General features: G+C 42.7%; 1 protein-coding gene across 1 annotated transcript; it reads left to right on the top strand.

The window, feature by feature from the left end:
- Window positions 1-222: 222 nt before the first annotated feature.
- Window positions 223-19953, top strand: Nemp2 (nuclear envelope integral membrane protein 2). The gene is made up of 9 exons (XM_051190135.1): window positions 223-362; window positions 6486-6601; window positions 9139-9370; window positions 9489-9561; window positions 10975-11068; window positions 11791-11905; window positions 13637-13862; window positions 17477-17653; window positions 18113-19953. Exons 1-9 carry the CDS (start codon window positions 266-268, stop codon window positions 18249-18251), a joined length of 1269 nt encoding a protein of 422 aa, XP_051046092.1. The 5' UTR covers window positions 223-265; the 3' UTR covers window positions 18252-19953.
- Window positions 19954-21612: the final 1659 nt, after the last annotated feature.

The raw sequence follows: 21612 nt of genomic DNA, 5'->3' as shown, positions 1-21612 counted from the left end.
AAGAAACTGGCTTTTATTTAAGTGGGGCTTGCCGGTTTTATTTCCCAGAGGTGGTTTGTGAAGGGCCTGTCCTTCCTAAGTGGCTGGCTGCCCTGGTCAATGCAGAGCCAGAAAGCCTGGAGGCGGGTGAGCGCCCCCTGGAGGCCCCCGCGCGGCCGAGCAACGGACCGCTGGAGGGCGGGGCCATGCTGGCCACGCCCCCGCCATCCAGGCCTCCGCTTTCCCGCGTGAGGGAGGCTGCGCCATTTCCGCTGCCCTGGCCGCGATGCCGCCTGTGCTCTGGTGGCTGGTTTTCTGGCTGCCGCCCCTGGCTACGCTGCTCGCGGTCGCGGTGCGCGAGGAGGAGGCGGCGGCGGTCTCAGGTAACCCCGGGTCCGGGCGGGGGGGGGGCTCCCTTCTGGGCGTCAGGGTCACTCGTGGGCGCGGCCAAGCCCCGCCCCTGCCTGCGAGCGTCCGGATGCTTCTCATTTGGATTTGTTCAGGATCAAACCGCTGGCCACCGACACCGCTGGCCCCTTGTCACCAGTTTATATCTGAAACCTTATTTTATCCGTCTCCACACATCTCATGAAACTCAAAACTAGAGGAAGGTGTAAAAGCTTCAGAATGAAACCGAAATTCTATCTCAGATTGGCTGCTGTGACCTGGGTGGCTGGGCATATGCAAAACACTGCTGATGCTCCAGCCTTGAACCCCCGCGTCTAGGACGCAGCAGGGTTGGGGTGCTTAAGATGCTGAGTTAGTAAATTGTAGCTGCAAAACTCAGCAGTTCTCCGCGAGCTTAATTTAACATTTATTTTTGCCATCCCAAGGCATCCTTCAAAAGATTGCTTGTTTGCATTGGTCACCCATGGACTCCAGGGAGGCTGTCAAGTGTGGACTTTTGATTGGATAATCTCTCCACACCAGCAGAGTTGGTAGGGTGTCAGAAGCAGTTACTAGCTTCTGACATACCCTGTGACCCAGTTGCCCTGTGCTTTTTAATGTAGATCAGGCTGGCCTTGAATGTCCTGCTGCCACCTCCCAAGTGAAGGGCTGTCACACCTGGCTTACAGATTTGGTATCACCTAGTGGTAACGGTCCCCAGTGATGTTAAACTCAGAGGTGATGAAACTCAAGTCCACAGCTGAGAAAACATCTGGTCATTCCAGATATTCTTTGAATGCATGTAGGAGGTGACCACTGCCCCTAAGTGTTCAATGACACTGAGAACCCTTTGATTGGCTTTGATTGGCTAGGCCTAAGAACTGCTGCTACTGTAAAAGCTGTAGGAACCCTGGCATGAGACAGCTAGGCAATAAATGCCCTCGCCCACAGGAAATGGAAATGTGGTTTTGTAAAACACACCCCAAATGGCTGCCTGAAACCTCAGAGAGTACTGAACCTTACATATACTTTTTCTCCTATATATATGCACACTTATCATCAAGTGTCAGATAGGGCAAGAAGAGATAATTATTTAAAATGCAGTTATATTGAGTGTTGTGGGAAATGTTACTTGAACTTATATTTAATATTATCAGACCTTGGTTGTTCAAGTGAAACTGAGTGTAATGGAAGACTGTTGGTCCTTCCTACCATAAAGTAGGAGCTATCCAAAATATAGGAGGCTTGCCTTTGATTATGCCTAAGGCCTTTTCCAGCTCTGAGATCCTGCCTTGAGCACATATCTGCTGCCATGGCAGGAAGAACATCCTCTCTAGGCCAGCTCTCTGTTACCCTAATTGTAGAAAAGGCAGACACTTGTCACAGGAGTTATCCGAGGAAGAGAAACCAATAGGTCAGGTCCATAGAAACTGCTTCCCTTCAGCTGCGCCTCCAGAAATGGCTTCCCAGGCTTCCACTCATATTTCAAAGCCTGAAATTCTTCTGTGGCAAGGGAAAATGTCTCCTGAAGTTAGAATCAGACTGTGTGTTGGGATGTGCCAATTTCAGTTCCGTTCTCATGTCATTGGAGGAATAAAAAGCAAGATTTATATTCAGGTTAAAAGCAACAAACTGGAGTTTGTACAAGAGAGACATTACTTATGTGGCTTACACCTTTGAAAAATGTGAATTTGCCAAAAATATCAAGAAGATCATCACTCCATCTGGAACTATTTGATTGCATTTGAGCTCCCACAAGGACAGTTTGTTGGCTTTTTGCATTTTTATTTTTCCTGCTTATCCCATCCCAGAAGAAACAAGTCTAGGTTTAATGAAGAGAATGACAGTGTGTTTAAGTGTCTGCTGTGTTTCCCTTCTGATTTCATTAGAGGTTCATTTTTTCCATGTGCAAACTATGGAAGGCTAGGTTCCCAGGAGGAATGCTGATGAATTATTATCTTATTTTATTTTTTTGTATGGGAAGTGATTTAACATCTGCTAGGGCTTGAGAAGTTTGCGTTCATTTTTAGGAGAATCTATTAGTAGGCTTAAGTACTACTAGCTCCTAACATTTTGATGGAATATTCTTGCCATATGTCTGACTAAACTTTCTAAGTTAAATATACTTAGACTTTAGGAAGTTAATAAACAAGAAACGCATTAGAGGAGTCATACAAAGCAGGTAATGGTGTGAGGCTTGTGTGTGTGCAGTAATGCTCCCTACCCCTCAGGGACTCATTCTGAGCCCCCGAGTAGATCAATGAAACTGCAGAGCTCTGAGCATCATGTGTGCCACTCCTCCCCCACTGAAGGGTTCACAATGACTAGTAATACAACAATCCAAAAATATACTCAGCAGTTACTTGAAACTTATGAATTGTTTATTTCTGGAAATTTCCGTTTAATTCTTTTGTTTCATGCTTGGCCCAAGGTAACTGACACAGTAGAAAGTGAAGCCACAGAAGCCAGGGGGCCACTGCAGTCCCACACTACATTAACTGAATATTACAAGCTTTATGATATTTAAGCTGAACGGAGATATCTGCCTCATTGGTTCAGATAACCCTGACTTGAGGCTTTTGGTAATGTGATTAATTCCATCTGCACGTTCCTTAATCTGTTGAAGACTTGAGGGGGAAATCCAGAACAAGTTCTAACCAGGAAGTCCCTTATACAGCATACACTCATGTCAAAACCAAGATAATTGCCACTTGTTGGCCTCCTGTATCTGAGGAGGAGCAAGAAAGATGGTCCTTAACCAGAGGCTGTTAGGTGTGGCCAGCCTTACCCTCTAGTTCAGGGTGTAATGGTGACTTCACACTTGGCGCCCTTGCTGCATGGGCCCAGGAATGGGTGGCATGGAGACTAAACACGGGAGAGATACTGCAAGGGAGGTCTTAAGAGGAGAGTTGAGTGCACCTCCTCTCGAGCTGGCAATTCTTCACAGAAATTGGCTGTGTTTTCACTGGCTGGGTTAGCTTGCTCAGGTAATCCTCTGATTCTCTCAGATTGCAACATACATGCAAATGACAAGTACCTGAATGCTGCAGGATTCAGTAACACCATAGAAAGAGTAAGACAAGAAGTGTAAGATGAAAACTGCGGTCAGAGAAAGTAGGTGAGCATAGTTGTGCGTGCTCAGACATGGCTCAGAGAAGGTGGCATCAGGGCAGACATACCAACTATTGACAGGGAAGCCCTGCCAGGACCTGGGGGAAGAAAGTTACAGACCAAAGATGGCCGAGGCAGGAGTAAACTGGTACTTTGATGAGGACCCATGATCTAATACAGGTGGAACACTCAAGCAAGAGAGAGGAAGAGGAGGCCGTAGAGGTACTTGGGTCTTTTTAAAGGAGGATAAATGTTAGCAGGAGGGATTAGAGGATGTAATGGGCTTTGAGTGATGTGATGCTCTGTTTATAAAAGATCTGTGTGCTTTATTGGAAGAAAGGTTGTGGAGGAATCATGGAGTTAGTTCTGAGAGTAGGGAAACCAACTGGAAGGCTGTTGGAATAGTCTTAAGCACAAAAATGAATGTTGCTTGCATAATGGAAATATCTGCTCCCACATTCATGCTATGGCACTATTCGTGTACACATCATCTTGTTCCTAAGAGCTACAGGTATCCAGTGATTTAAAAGACAGTCGTGGATCCCAGTGGAACAAGTTCAGTCCCTGGAGATACTTCTGCAGACCATGGACACAAAGTTTTCTGTGGGAGTTAATTCTGCCCTTAAATAATGGAGCTCACTAAGAGAGGAGTTACAGGGAGAACCCTTGGAAGCACCTCTAAAAGCCACCCCCCCCATACACACACAACCTGCCCACATAGCATGAAGCACACCTGATGACAAAATGACAGACTGTGAATGAACATTTGTGTAAAGTTCTGGGACACTAGGGCTACGAACCTGGACCCCATGCCCTTCACCTTCCCTGCTGCTGGGTTGTGCTCTTTCCCAGTGATAAATGGATCCCTTATCAAGGCTTTAGTGTACAAAGTTTTCAGTTCTAGCTGCCCAGTTTAGCTCGGGAGTTCAGAGACCCTGCAGGAGGTAGAGAGCATGTGATGTAGGAAGGCCAGCCTGAGATCTTCCATTCCATCCTCTGGCTCAATAGGTAGTAGGGTCTCCAAGGTGTGCTTTTGTATTCTCACAGCTGCTCAAGCACTTCCTAGTTTTACATCACGTTCTTTGACCTTCTTCTTTTCTATAGCTAATTGCCAGCATTAGATGCCATAAGACGGCTCCTCTGAGCATGTTCCCCTTGGCCTTGAGCTGTGTGTATTTCAGTTGTACCCAAGAATACCTCCACCTTGGCTGTCTTATGTGTGCAGATCACTGGTTATGCTTTCTTCATTGGGGTCTTACATATAGGCATACAGTACGTCTTTAATTTTTGGTGTCATGTGCTAGGCACATTCTCTCAAGTGTCCTCTTACTGCTTTGGAACCTGGCTCATGACATAGATTCTTGTATTTTCAGCTGAGGCTCTGTTGAATTTAAAAGCACATGCATTTCATCACTATGCTAAGAGGAAAAATTAAAGGGTTCATCTGTCACAATGGGTCATTATATAACCAAGCTGTCACTTTGGTGTAGCTGTTTTAGGAGGTGGGACTGTGCCTGTCCTCACTTCAGCCTGTCACAAAGAATATCTCAGGCCAAGGCAGACACCTATTGAATTGTTCTACATTATTCTCCATGTAGGTAATGACCAACTAGTAGCTACTGGTTACCTAGTCCTTACCCAATTTTGGTATAACAGTTTGTTCTAATTTCATTTCAGGTTTGTCTACAGATTTCCTTGAATAGAGCAAAGGGTTTATTTTTCCGGGTTCCCACAAATACTCCCTGCTCCTGTTTCCTATTCCTGAGAAGCATTTCCTCTTTGACACCCTTGGATTCCAAAGACCTTACTTGGTTCAAATTCAAACACAGCAGTGATCTCAGAAGAAAAGGGACCATTTCTAACTCTTCTGTAGCATTTATCACATAAAATATACACTAGAGGACCTGTCCCCTCCCTCAGATTGCTTTGCTAAATGTTCTGTGTTCGCACACTAATACTTACCTTTTCTATTCAGCTCCAGCCAAAGATCTTCTGATCTATAGAACTTCCCATCTTCTTTAGAACCAGTGAAAACTAACCGTATGTCTGTCTGTCCAGAATTGAACTCCTCTTGCATTCTTCTCACAGATCTGCCTCTGCATCAGCATCTAAATCTGGATGAATGCTCACCATCTCTCCACCCACAAGACACCTTCACATCTTCATCTCCTTCATCCTCTGACTCTCCAGAGTGTATTGATTTCTCTCGCCAAGGGCTCTTAAATCTGTTCTTGCCCCTCCTCATTTCATACCCTAAGTAATTGGGCCCTTACCTCGCTATGGGGCCTGGAGGTGATAGATGCCTCATCCTGTTGTAGGTGCCTCTGCCTGGTAATTGGTGACTCTCCTGCCAGACCTGACTAGACAGTTGAGTTGAGCCCTTTTTAATGTCATGTTTCCTTGTCTTAGATACTTACCTGAATTCCTTTTGTGCTCTGCTTTCAGGGTGAAATGCAGCTTTCTTATGTAGAACTGGCCATTGTTTACCTCCAGCTGAGGTGTCCAGATGGTTCCTTGCATCTGTTCACCCCATCCATGCTTGCTGGTCCCTGAGCTGAGCCACCATGACTTTGCTCATTTGATAATGCTCACATTTGTCATCTCTCCATCCTGATACTGTCTGATGGCTTGCCACTTATTCTTGAGTCTTCTGCTCACATTTCTTTTCTAAGAATCTTCCCCCAAACCCTCACCGTCTACTCTAGGACCAAAGACATGCTGTTCTCTCTGAGTGTATAATGCTCATATGTGACCTAAGCGTTTTAACTCTGGGTGTGGTACTGCTGTTCTCCATGCTTTTATAACGCTCATATATGAGCTAAGAGTGTTGACTCTGGATATGACACTTTCAGACAGACACTTGCTAGACTGGGAAAAGTGAAGGACTAATTACTATGTAGAAGAAATTTTGGTCATAAAATACTACAAACTATGACAGTCTCCCTTTGGACACATTAAATTAACTGAATACTTAGGAAACCCATTTATTTTATTTTTTTATATTTCAGTTCCAAGATGTAAATCTCTGAAGGAAACAGACTTCATTAAAACGTCTGTGTCAGACTGTTACTGCTACAATCAAAATTTGCAAATACAGTGGACATGTATGTGGTCGACTGTGCAGGTTAGGGCCTACTTTTATATTATATTATATTATATTATATCTTGAGTGTGAAATTAAAATGTACCTCTTAGGATTTAAATATATATATTTTGTATGACATATAGGTGATGTAAAAGGATGAAAGCTAACTTAAGGTGCATATGTGGGCTCAAGGAGGTGTTATGTGGCAGAGGACATTAATTACTCTTATATCTATGCAGGTCTTCCCCTGTCCATTTCTAATGACTTAATGTCTTAAATCAGTGGTTCTCAACCTGTGTGTGTGTGGGGGGGAGGTCAAATAGCTCTTTCACTGAGGTTACCTAAGACTATTAGAAAACACAGTTATTGATTAATAACAATAGCAAAATTACAGTAATAAAGTAGCAACACAATAATTTTATGGTTGGGTGTGATAGCATCTCATCTTGCCAGTGAATGTGTTAATGGCCACACCCCTTTTGGCGTGGCTTCAGGTGCAGACATGACTGGAAAGTAGAAAAGCAAGGGGGTGAGCTCTCTGGCTCTCTCTTTGGTGAAGGATGGCATGGGAAAGGCAGAGACTGCATCATCTGGAACAGGAATACTGAGGAGGTTTTTTGCTATTATCTATGTAAGTTTTTCCCCAACAAAATACCCATTTATCATTTATCTTGGGTCTAGTGAACTCATTAATACCCTGTCTTCAATTGGAGTCACCACAACTTGAGGAACTGTATTAAAGGGTCACAGCATTAGGAAGGATGAGAACCCTGCCCTAAGTGAACACAAAGAAGCAGTAATAATAAAAGGTGATGAGGGCACACACTGAGAATGACATTTCAGAGGGACTTGGGTTCACTGGGGAAGGAGTGCTGTAGGCTGAGGGATGGTCTGCCCTTGTCCCAGGACATGGTGCTGACTTGTATCCTTTCTAGAGAATAAGATGCTTGAGGCTTTGTACTTTTTTGTGCCACCATGCCTGGTACCTTGTTCATTTTTTCCAGTGAGATTTTGGGACAGGAAAGCTTCAGTAATCCATACCTCACACCCCTATTCATCCATTCTACTCTTTCCACCAAATGACTGACTTTACAACTCCAGCACCTCCTCCCCATCTTCATTGTTGGCTGATGATTCTTCCACTTCATTAAAAATAGGGGAAAATCCTCTGAGACACAAGAGGTGGAAAAGATTGTAAGAGGCAGAGAGGGTGAAAAAGGCCAAGGAAACAAGGCCTCCTAGACATGATAGGACTGAGGCACAGGCGAACTCACAGAGAATGTGGCAGCATGTACAGGTGTACAGGTCTAAACTAGATGGGGTTCCACTATCAGGAGGGGAGGGAGACACATGCCCCACCTCCACCTGAGAAACCAGCTCCAGTTGACAGCCATGTAAAGGGAACGTTAATTTTCTTCAGTGAGGTTTCACTGAGTATACAAACCACACATATGGGCAGGCCCCATGTCTAGTAGTAGAAGAGCAACACAAAATGAATTCAAAGATATTTTGGGGGGTTTTAAAAAATTATTATTCTTACAGGTCTTTTGCTTATATATCCTGTTTTCCAATTCTGTGGGATTTATGGGATTTGTGTCTGTGAATGTGTGTCTCTAGATGTGTTTCTTGTGCTTTTTCTTTCAGTACTTTTTTTCTGTTCGTTTAATTTTTTTTAATCATTATTTATTTAATTTAGATGACAGTTTATTTTCTAATCAGAGGGAAAAAGGCTGTGGATTTGAGTGGGTGGGGAGGATCTGGGAGAAGTTGAGGGAGGGGAAGCCATAATCAAAATATATTGGATGGGGAAAAATTGTTTTCAATTTTAAAAAAATGTAAAGAGTAAATATTGAGGTCATGTATGGGGAAGAAAAAAATGGAAACATTCAGAAACGATTATGTACTGGCTTTTTCCTCACTGTCCGCCCACCTATGAACACCTGAAAGCACGTGCTTTCCTCTCTGCCAGTGAGGAGGAATGTCAGCCATGGGAGAGATGTATGTGTTTGAGCGCTTGACTGGTGTGCTGGGCTGTCCCCATCCTTGCCTGCTCAAGTCCATCCTGAAAGCACTTCCCAGTTTACTGGATGATTCTTAACAAAGAAGTGACAGTAGTACTTTTCCATTTGTAAAATGTCACAATTCTGTGGACTCCAGTTTTCTAACTTTTTCATTTCTCGACTTCTCACTATAATAAAATTCCTTTTTAAAGTTGATGTCTGCAGCCTACAGTTCTCCCATTCTCTAAACACTTCAGTCAGTCAGACCTTCACACCAAAGTCCCTAGCATCTCCACGTTGCTAATTTCAGTGTGACCTCAAACTTGTGACCCATTGTCTCCGAGTCCCAAGTTCTGGGACTATAGCCACATGCATATCACACCTGGCAAAACTTTCACTCCCCGAGGCATCTGTAAACTAAATGTTAAGTGTGTGACCTTCCAGCCACTCAGGACCAGAGCCCTAGCCTGTACATCGGAGCTGTCTTCCCTAAGCCATTCCTGGGTTCTTACCCCTCTGTTTGAGCTAAGGGGAAGGTTGTGATTCTGCCTAGATTGATCTGTTCTTATTTTATAGGTGACAGTTACCAGTCCAGGCCTGCTTAGATTTGTATATATCACAGGAAGTCATAATTGCCAGCATCCAGAGGGCATTCTGTCATTTATCAGATGTGTGATTCACAACTTTTGGGTACCAGAGGAGTCTAACAAAATGACCATGCTCATCACTCCATTCGGTGAAACTGTATGCTTCTCTGTGGAGCCCATTGGGAAGGTGTTTACCTACACAGTGAGCGTGGACGGAAACAGTAAGTCTCTTGCCGTTGTAGTTGACTGGACTTTCAGTAAGTTGCTGTGCCTGTTCTTTCTGCAACTTTATATACTGACACAAAACATCTGTGTTCTTTGTTTCTTTTTATTTTCCAGTTGTGGATTTCAAACTCCTCCTTGTGTTTGTGGCAGGCATTTCCCTCTTCTTTTATGCAAAGACTTTGAGCCAGTAAGTGTCCATTTTTATAATTGTAGTGTTCTGATTCAAAGGCATATACATTGTTTCTGACTCTGTGCTGAGTATTTGCACACCACTTGCATGTTTTTGGTTCTTCTGGGTTTACAAATGATGAGCTGAAGGCAACAGAGAATCATCTTTGAAGATAGCAGTACATGTTTGTATGGCAGATGTGTACATGGTGCAGAGTATGCCTGCTTACACTAGTTCACACATGTGAACTTGGTACTACTACTCTTATTTTGTTGATTATAGAACCCACATCCATCTTCACTGGACTGGTTTTTAGGAGTGCCAAGTTTGTGCTCAGGTTTTCTGATGTCAGGGACTTGCTGTCTTATTGCATTCGATTTGCCTCCTGGATTGGTGGGTCTGACTTTGGATATGGGATATGACAAATACTTGCTTCTTGGATGTACGTGTTACCCTGATGTTTTGTTTCTTGTAACTTAGCCTATGAAAACCACTGTCTTGGCAATATTTACTTCTTAACCTCCCCAACCTGCTTTATACCAATATTTCCCTGTAAGGAGTACGGTTTTTCTGCCCGCTGCCTGGTCTTGTCCCTCCACCACGCCAGCCCCAATTAACACACAGAGACTCTGTATTAGATATAATTCTATTGGCCCAGTACTAGTTTCTTATTGGCTAGCTCTGTCTTAAGTATTAACCCATTTCTGCTGATCTATGTATTTCTCTTACAGGGGAGCCGGTCAGCATTCTGCTTTCTCCCGACTCTCCATCTTGGCTCCTTCTTACTCCTTCCTATTTCCTCCTTGTCTCCTAGTCCCTCCTATCTTCCTTTCCTATTGGCCAACAGTGCTTTATTCATTAACCAGTATGAGAAACATATACAGAATGACATCTCCCATCATTTCCCCATCATTCTTACCCTTGCTCACTTTTGAGCTCTTCTTTAGGGTGTGGTCAGGTGTGTGTAGTGTTGTCTGCCAGCTTTTCTGACTGGATGATGGGTCTGTAGCAGGAAAGGGAAAGCCTAGATGCTGATGAGCTAGGCTGCTGTCCGGAATCCTCCAGCAGCCAACTCATTTGGAAAAGTCTTTTAACTTCTTGTTATCTCAGTTTCCTCCTCTGTAAGATTTAGCCATAGGTATCTGGGAAGTCATGGGAGCTCTCAAGCAAGTGCTTGCTATGTGACAGGTGCATATATTGTTGGATCCCATTCTGAATATAGAAGATAACTCTCACATTCAGCAGCAGTCTGTTTACTGAAACTTTCATGTTCCAATTTCAATTTTAACATATGGAACATGGTTAGTTTTTCTTTCTTAGTATTCCTTACTGGCCACTCTTGCCACATTGAGCATTATGATGTTTTTTTTCAGTGTTTATTACTGAAAATGCTGCTTGGTGTTGATGAGGCCTTTTTCTCTGTCTTGACAGAAGCCCCACTTTCTATTACTCTTCGGGTACCATGTTAGGTGTTCTAATGACACCAGTTTTTGTCCTTCTGATGGCTAAGAGACACATTCCAAAGGTAGGTATCTTACATGCAAGTGAGTAAAAGATGGGAAACAAGTTTTTAGAGATATTAAAAAGATAATCAAATTAATTCAGATTGTGACACTTCCTGATTCAACTGTGCTCCTCTGCTGTACACATTGACTTTAAGATGTGTCTGTTTCTGGAGTCAGTTTGTGTAGGATTATACTGTTGGATGATGTTTTTGGTACCTTTTTTTTTTTTTTTTTTTAATGTTTCTTGGGAGAGTGACCCTGAGTCTTTGGAGCTTTACAAAATGGTGGCACTTCATCTGGGTTCTTTGTTCTTGTTGTATCTCCTCTATGCCTTCAATAAAATAATGTCCCAAAGAATAAATAAGTATCCATGATTGTAACTTTGTGATAGCTATGATTAAAGTTCTAAATGGCAGCATTGTCTTGAGATAATGCTATATTTTTTAGTAGTGCTCTCCAACTTTAATGTACATGTTAGCCCACTGGGAGGCTTGTTAAAATGTAGATTCTGGTTTAGTGGTGGGACCCAAGTCTACATGCCATTAAGCTCCCATGTGAAAATGGCTCTCCTCTTAGGACCATGCCTTGAACAGTGAAACTCAGAGTAGATAAGTGCTTAACTTTGACTTGACCTAGACATTTCTAGAACAAAGAATCTGTTTGTTTGCTTCTATTTTTATGAGAGTGAATGAACCAATATATGTATATATATATTGTGTCGTTTATTTTCTTCCGCACACAGTATAGCACGTTTGGGGCGCTAATGATTGGTTGTTGGTTTGCTTCAGTTTATGTTGTGTGCCAGTTGATGGAAGATCTGAAGTGGCTGTGGTGTGGAAACAGAATATATGTATTCGGTAGGTAAATACACAGAAGAACCATCTATCATTGGTCAGGTTGGAAAGTTCAAGCAGAGGACTTCTGACATGTTTCTCTCCGTATAAATTTTCATTTGATTTAAGGAGAGGTGCAATTAAAAACAATATTTTATTTCATTCCCATAGTTCATGTTTTAGTTCATTTAGATCCCATTTTAAACGATTTTCCTTTCTAACCTTCCTTAGTTTTCTGTACAAATCATCAAAAGAGTAAAAATGCTTTAGAATTGTGGCCAAATTCTAGCCACATCCAAGCTGTGATGTAAATGCCTTTAAAGATGGCTCTCCCTGCACCTCTCAGGCCTCTTTCTTTAGGCACCCTGTATAAAAGATAGGAAATGTAATGAATGGAAACTTGACTTTTCAGAAACCAAGAGGAAAATTACCACTTAATCCCCTTGTTCTGTGTTATAGAATTCTTTAATTTTGTTAGGAAATAATGGGAATTGGAGCCCCATTGACATCAGAGTTCACATATAAAGACAGCATTGCTAAAACAAAATCAATTCATCTTAAACAATTTGTTTTTAGCCTACTTTCCTATTATATTAAAGTAGTTGTGATATACTCACAACATGGAATATTCTTCTAAGTTCTTTACTCTTTGTCTCCAACAAAAAAGAGCATTTTCTATATAACCAAATAACTATGGATTACTGTTATTAGTGCTAGGGATTGTACTTAGGACGGCATGTAAACTTGGCATCTGTTATGCCACTGAGTTATATCCTTAATAATTGCATAGAATCATCTATTGCCCAGGTTGTGTTAAGATTTTGAGTTGTCTTTGCTGCCTGACTGTATAACCTGAATGTCATGCTGAGCCTCTGTAGCACCAGCTAGGCCTGGTGACTCTCGGTCCACCATGGTCCACACCTTGGTCACAGAAGTGTGCTGGAGAAGCCGAGTAAGGCATCCTGTGAAAGTTCCACTCTCTGGATTTTTGTGGCATCATTTAACATTTCTCCTCTACATCTACTGCAAATAAGAAATTGAATCTCAAGGGTTTCTTAGAAACACATTAAGCACTTGTGGAGGGAATCATTAGAAGTGATGTGCACTTCCCATCTGATGGCACACCATTGGTACGATGGACCGAGTGTAGCTAGCAAACCATGACTACCTGATCACGCCTCTGTAAAATAACATTCTCCTTTAGTGACTAGAAGATAAAAATTAAAAATAGTGTTTATAGCAATGTGTGGAATCTGCTGGCTTACTTTTGACCAAGGCAACCATGAACCATTTGGCCACTCAGGACACTGGACATAGAAAAGACTTGACTATGTAATATCGTAATTACCAGTGTATATCTTAAATTATTACAAGTCAGCCTGTTGGGCTGGAAAGACTACTCAATGGTTGAGAGTGCTTGCTGCTTTTCCAGGCCTGGAGTTGGTCCCTGCACGTAGATTGGTTAGATTGCAGCTGCCTGTAGTCCAGTTCCAGGGCATTGGCATCTTCTTCTGGCTTTTGTGAGTACCAACCACATGTAAACATACAGACAGATAATTATAATACTCAAGTACAAGGACTAATGAGCTATAGGTGCATTTTCAACCTTCATCAGGAAAAGGGACTATTTCTTGTTTTCTTCATTTTTTAAATTGAGGTTTTCTGATAGATGTCATTTTTCAATCAAGGCTCTGCCAGATATTCCACATCAGTTCTCAAGTTCAGGTTTAAATTGCTGTCCTTCTGTGTCTCCAGGCTACATCTTGGTTGTTGGACTTTGTAGCTTTGCTGCCTGTTACAGGCATGGGCCTCTCGCTGACGAGTGGAGCAGAGGCCTTCTGATGTGGACACTGCAGTTCCTGTCCCTGGTCCTGGTCTACACTGGTGTGGCTGTGCCTCTCTTTGCCTATGCCGTCATGATCCTCCTGCTGTTCTCCTGGAGCCTGCGCTATCCACTGAGAGCATTCAGCTATCTGAGGTGGTGGGTATCTTTTCTGTGGCTACCAACTCTGGTTTTATTTATTGGTTTAAGAGATACTTTGGTTATATCTTATAAGTAATTATGTTTAGTCTGGAGGTTTCACTCTGAAAGAACAGGAGGAAAAAGAGCTCTAAGCTTTACACCCATCTCCATTGAATTCGAACACCAATTACACGGTAGTTAGAGCTCACTAAAACCAGTGGCAAAATTGATTGGGCTCTGGGTTGCCTAAATTTCTACCTTTATCGTGCATTTTTTTTCTTCATTAGAACCAAGATTGCCATGGTGATATTGTGTTCATGAGATAAGAATTAGGAGAGAATGTATCAAAAATGATTGGAAGAAGTTATTCAAATCATTTTATTAAGGGCTGGCTTTGTTTTAGGTTTTAAATTAAGGCTTAGGCTTTGTGAAAATACAGAAAAATGAAGTAACTTCTGCTGATGCAATATGTCATGTGTTTCCGTGGTATGTAGATCTATGTCAAGAATACAGATGGAGATGGCCCTAACCTTGAGGTGTGCTTGTTGAAATGTAGGCATACATTTATATATCTTCTGCCTTTCAAAAAAGACGTGTGTGTGTGTGTGTGTGTGTGTGTGTGTGTGTGTGTGTGTGTGTGTGTGTGTCTGCTATATGTTTGTGGATACCCAGAATGGCCAGAAGAGGGCATCAGATTCTGAGCCACCTGTTGTGTGTGCTGGCAACCATACTACAGTCCTCTGGAAGAGCAGTTGGCATTCTTAGCCACTGGGCTGCCCCCCACAGCCCCCCATCCTTAAGTATCCTGTAAGTATGAAAACAATGCTTGCTCAGGAACTAAAGTGGTATCAGTCTGTGAAAAACTTTCTGGAGACATATCATCGAGTTGACTCCTTAGTAATGACCCAGAATGACCCTTGGACAGATGTGGAGTGCTTTCCAGACAGAAATAAAGACCCACATAGTGCCATCATCATGTACCAGTGCTGTTCTGTACAGTGAGTGAGGTGTGCCCTGGCCAGAAAGGGATTGCCACATGCTGCATTGTGGAATCTACTCTAATTCTGTGTATAGGGGCTGGTAAGGGGCTAAGTAGTGTGTACTTCCATTAGTTCTGTCTGATGCCTGTCTATACAGAACACATAAATTCAAATGTTTGGGCCAGGGCAGGAGCAAGGCAGTGGGAAATTCTGCACTGCACCCCCACCACAAAGGCAGTAGTTAAAACCAGCAGAAGCTGATTGTCATTATGTGCCGACATGGATCCTGCCTTCAGTCTGTTCTAAGACAACTGCAAATGTAGACTGGAATCCAAATGTAATCCTTACAGTGCAAATTGGCAGTTAAGATAATGAAAAATAAAAATTAAAAAAAAAAACACCTGACAGATAAAAACTAAACTTGAGACAATGAGCAATTGTTGGCTGGTAGGATAGACCCATCTGCTTTCTGACTTAGAGGGTTGCTAAATGGAGAGGCTCCTACAGTAGAAGACATTCTTAGACATTGCTATTTATGGTCCAGGCAGGCACTGGTAGGGACTTGAAGCAGGAGAGTGACATTAAGTTTGGTAAAGGGAGTTAAGAGATGTTTAATAAATGGTGACGGGTAGTTTATGGACCTGGTGGCTACATGTGTGGCAGTGTCACTGGACTAAAAAGCATCAGTGACAATACAGGGTGTCCACGCAGAGGGAAGTGACAGGCTAAAAGCAGTACAAGTAGGAGACCTGAGACCAAGGGGCTTGGATCTTTGCCCTGATCTGGGATTATTAGAGGTCCTTCTACCAGGAGGAGGCTGGCATTGTAGAACCTCCAGGCCAGCATCTTTGCCAGGCTTGTGGACCAAGGAACCCAGGGTAGAGTTCCTTTCTCCTTCCCTTAGCCACCCAGCTGTCTTGCCAGTAGCAAGTATGTCTCATTGATGGGGATGTCCTTCTATATGCTGTGAATATATATTTCTCTTAATGATTGATGAATAAAGCTGTTTCAGACATTTGACAGGCAGGATGTAACCAGGCAGGAAGTATAGACGGGACTACCAGATTAGGAAAATTCTGGGAAGAGGAACACAGAGACTGAGTCAACAGGGAGACGACATGCAGTTACTGGGAAGATAGGATGCTTGGGCATTTCTGTTAATCCAAGACCATGTGGAAATACATAGATTAATAGAAATGGGTTAATAATTAAGAGAGAGTTAGCCAATAAGAAGTCTGAGCCATAGGCCAAACAGTTTATAATTAATAGAAGCCTCTTTGTGTTTATTTGGGACTGAACGGCAGCAGGACCTGGTGGGACAGAAACTTTGGACCACATCTTGCCATTTGTGTGGTGGCACCATTATGGATCAGTGGGGCATTTGGTAATAAGCAATATGTACTGTTATGCTGTCTACTTTAAATCTTGCTAAAGAATAGTTATATGAAAACACAGAGCCTAAAGCAGGAATTTATAAGTTAAACAATAGACCAGAGAAAGAATGTATTGACATTTGCTCAAACTTTCTTGTTTGCAAAAAGCTGTTTACATAATATATATATATATATATATATATATGTTACTGATTCTTTGGATTAGCTCCTGAGCAATTTGCATAAATGTCCCATTTCATCTGTACACTGACTAAGGGACAGTGATACTGCATTTCTTCCTTTCATGGTACACAAGTAGAGTGGAGCTTGGAAGGTACTGGCCAGTTCAGCCTGTGCGGGCTGTGCTGGGTGCTCTGGGCCTGAGCCTGCTTCTTCCTGTAGCAAACCTGGCCAGGTATTCAGAAGAGGAGAAAGAAACAATGTCACTGATTCTTCAGTCCAGTCCATCAACCCTTAGACAAACCTTAAGAGGGAAGAGTTCTTTACCAGTCTCATCAGCCCTCAAACAAACAAACAAACAAAAACAAAACAAAACAAAAAAAAAAACTGTGTTTTTAAACTCTGAGGAATCTCTACTAAGTTAGATCTGAAGTCACCTGGAAACATTTTTAAGACTCACTGATGTGGCACAATTGTTATTTAAAACTTTATCACGAATATGTCCTTAATAGCCTCTTGAAGTCCTAAAGATCGTCATATTATTATAGTGTTTATTACTTTTCTGATTGAAAAAGAAAATCTAGTGCCTGGCTTCTTAGTGTGTATGTAGCCAAAGAACTAATCTTATGTTCTTTCCCATACAGGATCTTGGTGGCGCTTGCTCTCCTTGTCACGTTAGTCACAGGTTGCACCACTAGGTGGAGGTGATAGCCCACAGATCAGCCTCTTGTAGTCAGAGGTGTCTGGCCCTGTTGGTCTCCATAAAAGGACATACTGAAAGCTTGTTTCTGTTTGTGCCAAAGAAAATCAGCAGAGTAAGGAAGCCAGAATTTTTGTCTAGTTGTGTGATTAGAACTCACTAAAATTTTTTATAATCAACATCTCAATCAGAAATCGATTCTCAAAGGCCTTAGGACATTGTTATGGTGGGCAGATAAGCCGGGAAGCATGGCACTGCTGGTTCTTTCTCCTTAGTCACAGGACTGTGGAAAGCACAGGGCACTGTACAGGAGTTCAGGGGCATTACTTTTGATGTTTAAGATGTATTTTTGTATGTCATAAGGATTGGAGTCTGGTAACCAGATGTCATGTGTTTTAGGAAAATGAGGCATTGGTTTACAACAGAACCGCTGGTGGTGAGGTTTCTCACTGATGATGAGTACAGGGAACAAGCCGAGACTGCAACAGCCAATGCTCTTGAGGAACTGCGCCGTGCCTGCTGCAGGCCTGACTTCCCTTCCTGGTTGGCTGTCTCTAGACTCCAGACTCCTAAAAAGTAAGTCCTACTCTGGCCACAGGTCGTGTTCTGAGTGATTTGAAAATCACATAGTATTTCTGAGCACGCATTGCTACTTAGAAACAACCATTTCTCTTGATTACACCTTGTACTAAAGATGTGGGAGAGCTAAAGTTCGAGAAAATATGGACCTGGTGTGTCATGCAGATGGAGCGAGGCATTGACACTGAGAAGTGAGCAATACATTCCACTCACAAGGAGCAGGGAGGAGATGAGTGAGTGACTGGATGCCCCTGGCATGCTGGGGCTTCTTAACCCTGCATACATTTGCACCTTCCCATGCATAGCTGTCTGCGGAAGACTGCATAAGCCAGTCTCTGTACTGGGGGTGAATGCCTCCTTCCGCTGATATAGTCAGACTTAATCTAAGGGGATAAGCAGTGAGGCACACTTTCAGATAAACCTGTGTGACAACAGTACCTGCTTAAAATTTCTTAGGTTTGCAGACTTTGTTCTTGGAGCGAACCACTTGTCACCTGAAGAAGTCAGCACACATGAAACGCAGTATGGCCTTGGGGGTGCCTTCTTGGAAGAGCAGCTCTTTAGCCTTCATACTGACAGTCTACCTGCAAGTTGACTTCTTTGCGAGCAAGAGAGCCGGTAAAAGGCAAAGATCCTATTACAGTGGGCAAAACCATCTGATGGCACTAGGAAAAGGGTGCGCTGCAGAGAAAATAAGCATTATAAGGGAAAGCACATGTTAAGGACTTACTCTTGGCAGCTCACGCACTGTGCCGTCAGTGGCATGAAGACTCTTTAAGAGTCATGGCCACTTGCCCTGAATGAAGACCTCCGTTAGAACAGTGTGGCGCCTGTTCATTAGGACCAGTAGGCAAGGTCAGACACTGTTCCAGCACCAGGCACCAACGTCTTGATGCCTCGAAGCTGGGTCAGAAGGCTGCACCGTTCTCCCTCATTTCTTATTATCAGTGTTTTCTAAAGTGCAGTCCACATGATACTAGTCATGGCTGGTAAAGGATTCTCATGCCAGCCGTGACTGACTCAGAGTCACACACATTGCAGGCTTCTCAGTCTTCAGTGGTGTGAAGGCTTTGTGCATCTTCTGAAAGACAGAAGGCAAGGGCTTTGGGCTTACTGACCATCAGCCATTTTTCATGAGATTGATAACTTTGGAACATATTTGGAAAATACTACTGAAGTGTAATTTAGGTTTGAGAAATGCGTCCTCGGCAGCCTCAGCAGTGTTCCAGCCCTGTGCATCCTGAGACTCAGGTAGAAGATGTGTCCACATGCAGGTTCAAGGCTGACTCCCTACAGCCTTCGTCTCACCCCGTTGGTGCCTCTGTTTTGTGTTGATGTCATAGTTATTTGTTTGTATTTTAAGTAATTGCCAATTAGCTATAATAACTGGTGAAATATTTCTTAGGATCATATTTAATGTTTTGACAAGATTTTATATGCAGATTAAAACTTATAGTTACTATTTGTACTTTTTATATATTGAAATTGACATTTATGACATTTTGAGATTTATTTTTTTAAACTGATTTTATATGTTTGCAATGATTTCTCACAAAATAGAGTTTAGATACTTTTTTTTATATATAGAGAGAGCTAATGTTTCTTGATCCATTATAAACTTCAGCATGAAATGAGCCACTAACTGTGCTTTGACCCCAGGGAAAGGTACAGAAACACGGGTCTAAGGGTTGAATATGGCAAACGTCTGTGAACATGTCACTGGCTTGATTCTCTGAAAATAAAATGCAGGGCTGTTTTGTTTTTGTTTGTAATATAATGATAAAAAAATGTCCTTTATAAAAAAAGGCACAGTGAGGGAGGAATATACAGAAGTTGTCACTGTCATTTTTTGAAAGTAATGCTGTGTGTAACTTTCTAGATAGATTCTCAAGTGATCTCTCTTTGAAGCAGTCTGTCAGTGTTTCTAGGTCTGATTTTGACAGACATGTTTAATATTAGGGGTCTTGTTCCTTTCCTTAGAAACTTCACTCATTTATTTCAGTGTGTGCTTTTACACAAATCTTGATTTTAAAAAGTCAAAGAACACCATCTGGAGAGATGGCCCAGTGGTTAAGGAGCACTTGCTGCCTTGCAGAGGACCAGGGTTCAGTCCTCACCCCCACATGGCATGGCAGCTTGAAGCCATCTGTAACTCCAGTTCCAGGGGATCTGATACCTTCTGACTTTTCAGGCATCAGGCACGCATGTGTTGCACTTACATACATACAGCCAAAACGTTCATGCATAAAATAAAAATTTTAAATCTAAAAATAAAATTTATATACAAAACTGTCAAATGAGGTGCTTCCGTTCATCTTGGCAACTATTTTGCAGGTATAGACAAGAGTTCCACCATGATTTGGCCACAGCTTACCCTGGTTTTCATTTTCTGTAACTTTATTGGTGGTATATTGTAACATGTCAGGGGTGTCATTGTTTGTGCGTAGCCATTTTCACTCTCACTCAGCAGCGTGTCTAGTATGGACTGTGTGCACCCGTTGGTCCACCCGACAGCCCAGCCTTCCTGAGCCACTAGAGACTGCACTGAGGAAGCAGCTCCAACAGCAGCAAGCCAGGGTAACCATAATGAAGACAGAGGCATTCTTTTGGGATGCTGTTTTCCATGCTTGTTTTTGGAAGGAACCATGGATCTGTCAGGTTGTTACATGACAACTGTGAGATGCTAAACAACTGAATTACCTCTGGCAAAATGTTTGGTGGGCTTGTATCACTGGCCTCTGATCTAGCATTTATTACAATACCAATCATAATTCTAATCCCATCAAGCAATGTACAGTTCTTCCCTCCTGACCATCCTCCATCCCTGTTTCCTTTCCCCTTCCTCCTCTGTCTGAGGGTCTTTAACAGTGTGATGATCACTCAGCCCATGGCTGTGTCCTTCAGAGGAAGGTGGCAGCTGGGTTTGTGTTTTACACCTTCACAGGTGTGCACTTATACACAACAGACCCTGTATTGTGCCCTCACAAACAGTGCATGCCTCACAAAGGTTTCCTGTTAGAATAAGTTGGTCTGTTTGACATGGAATGTGTGGAGAAGCATAGGAGGCCATACTTAAAATCAGATCTTCAGATGTTAATTTTAAAACACATTTTACAAGCGCAAAAAATTGCTCTGTGAATTAGTTATATAGTTTGCCAGTAATACTTAGGAGATTGTGTGATAGGAAAATATTTGAATTTATGATTTTTTGATCTGGAAATTTAAGAGATTAAAATTTTTGGAATAGCTGATCAATATAATGAATGTCTACATTATTAAAGATCCAGAGATGATGTTGAGAAATAACAACCCAAATGGGATCTTGTTGGGCCTAAAGAGGCCTGGGCATGAGGTCTGGTGGAACTTCCTGAGCCTGGCTAAAGTTTGGCTACCCGTCATTGGCCTGTAACCTCCACATGGGAGAGACTCAGCAAGGCCTGGTGTAAGACTGCCCCCTGCCTAGCTAACCACTAGCTTGGTGGAATATTATTGGCCCTTTCTCTTCATGTCAGCTTACCCCATCCTAAGATTCCTACCCCCTTCTCCATCCCTATATAAGTCTCTGCTTGATGCAATAAACTTAGTTCCTGCTCCTGACCAGGCCCCCGTCTTGTCTGATTGTCCTTGTGGTGGGCAAGGGCTGTGGAACCGGCAGACAGCACCCTCACCTTTCCTGGATCCTCCCCTCTGAGGGAGAAATTCCTGAGGGACGACCCCATAGGATCTCACACTGTTGTCTATTTGATGATTCCCCAGGTTAGATATGTAATCTTTTGGATTAGCTTTTCTGTCTGACTGAAAATGGGATCATGTACATAGATAACACAGGATGTGAGTTGGGTATCTCTAGATGACTCTGTGAGCAAGCTGCCTTCCCAGACGCCCTCTGGGTGGCCCTGCATGGACAGGTGAGGTACCATTTTAGTCTCACACCTGACATTCATTCTCTAGAAGAC

Source organism: Phodopus roborovskii, unplaced genomic scaffold (assembly GCF_943737965.1).
Source record: "Phodopus roborovskii unplaced genomic scaffold, PHOROB, whole genome shotgun sequence".
NCBI classification, from domain to species: Eukaryota; Metazoa; Chordata; class Mammalia; order Rodentia; family Cricetidae; genus Phodopus; species Phodopus roborovskii.
The sequence above is the reverse complement of the archived record's forward strand: the minus strand, read 5'-3'. Positions and strand labels throughout refer to the sequence as shown.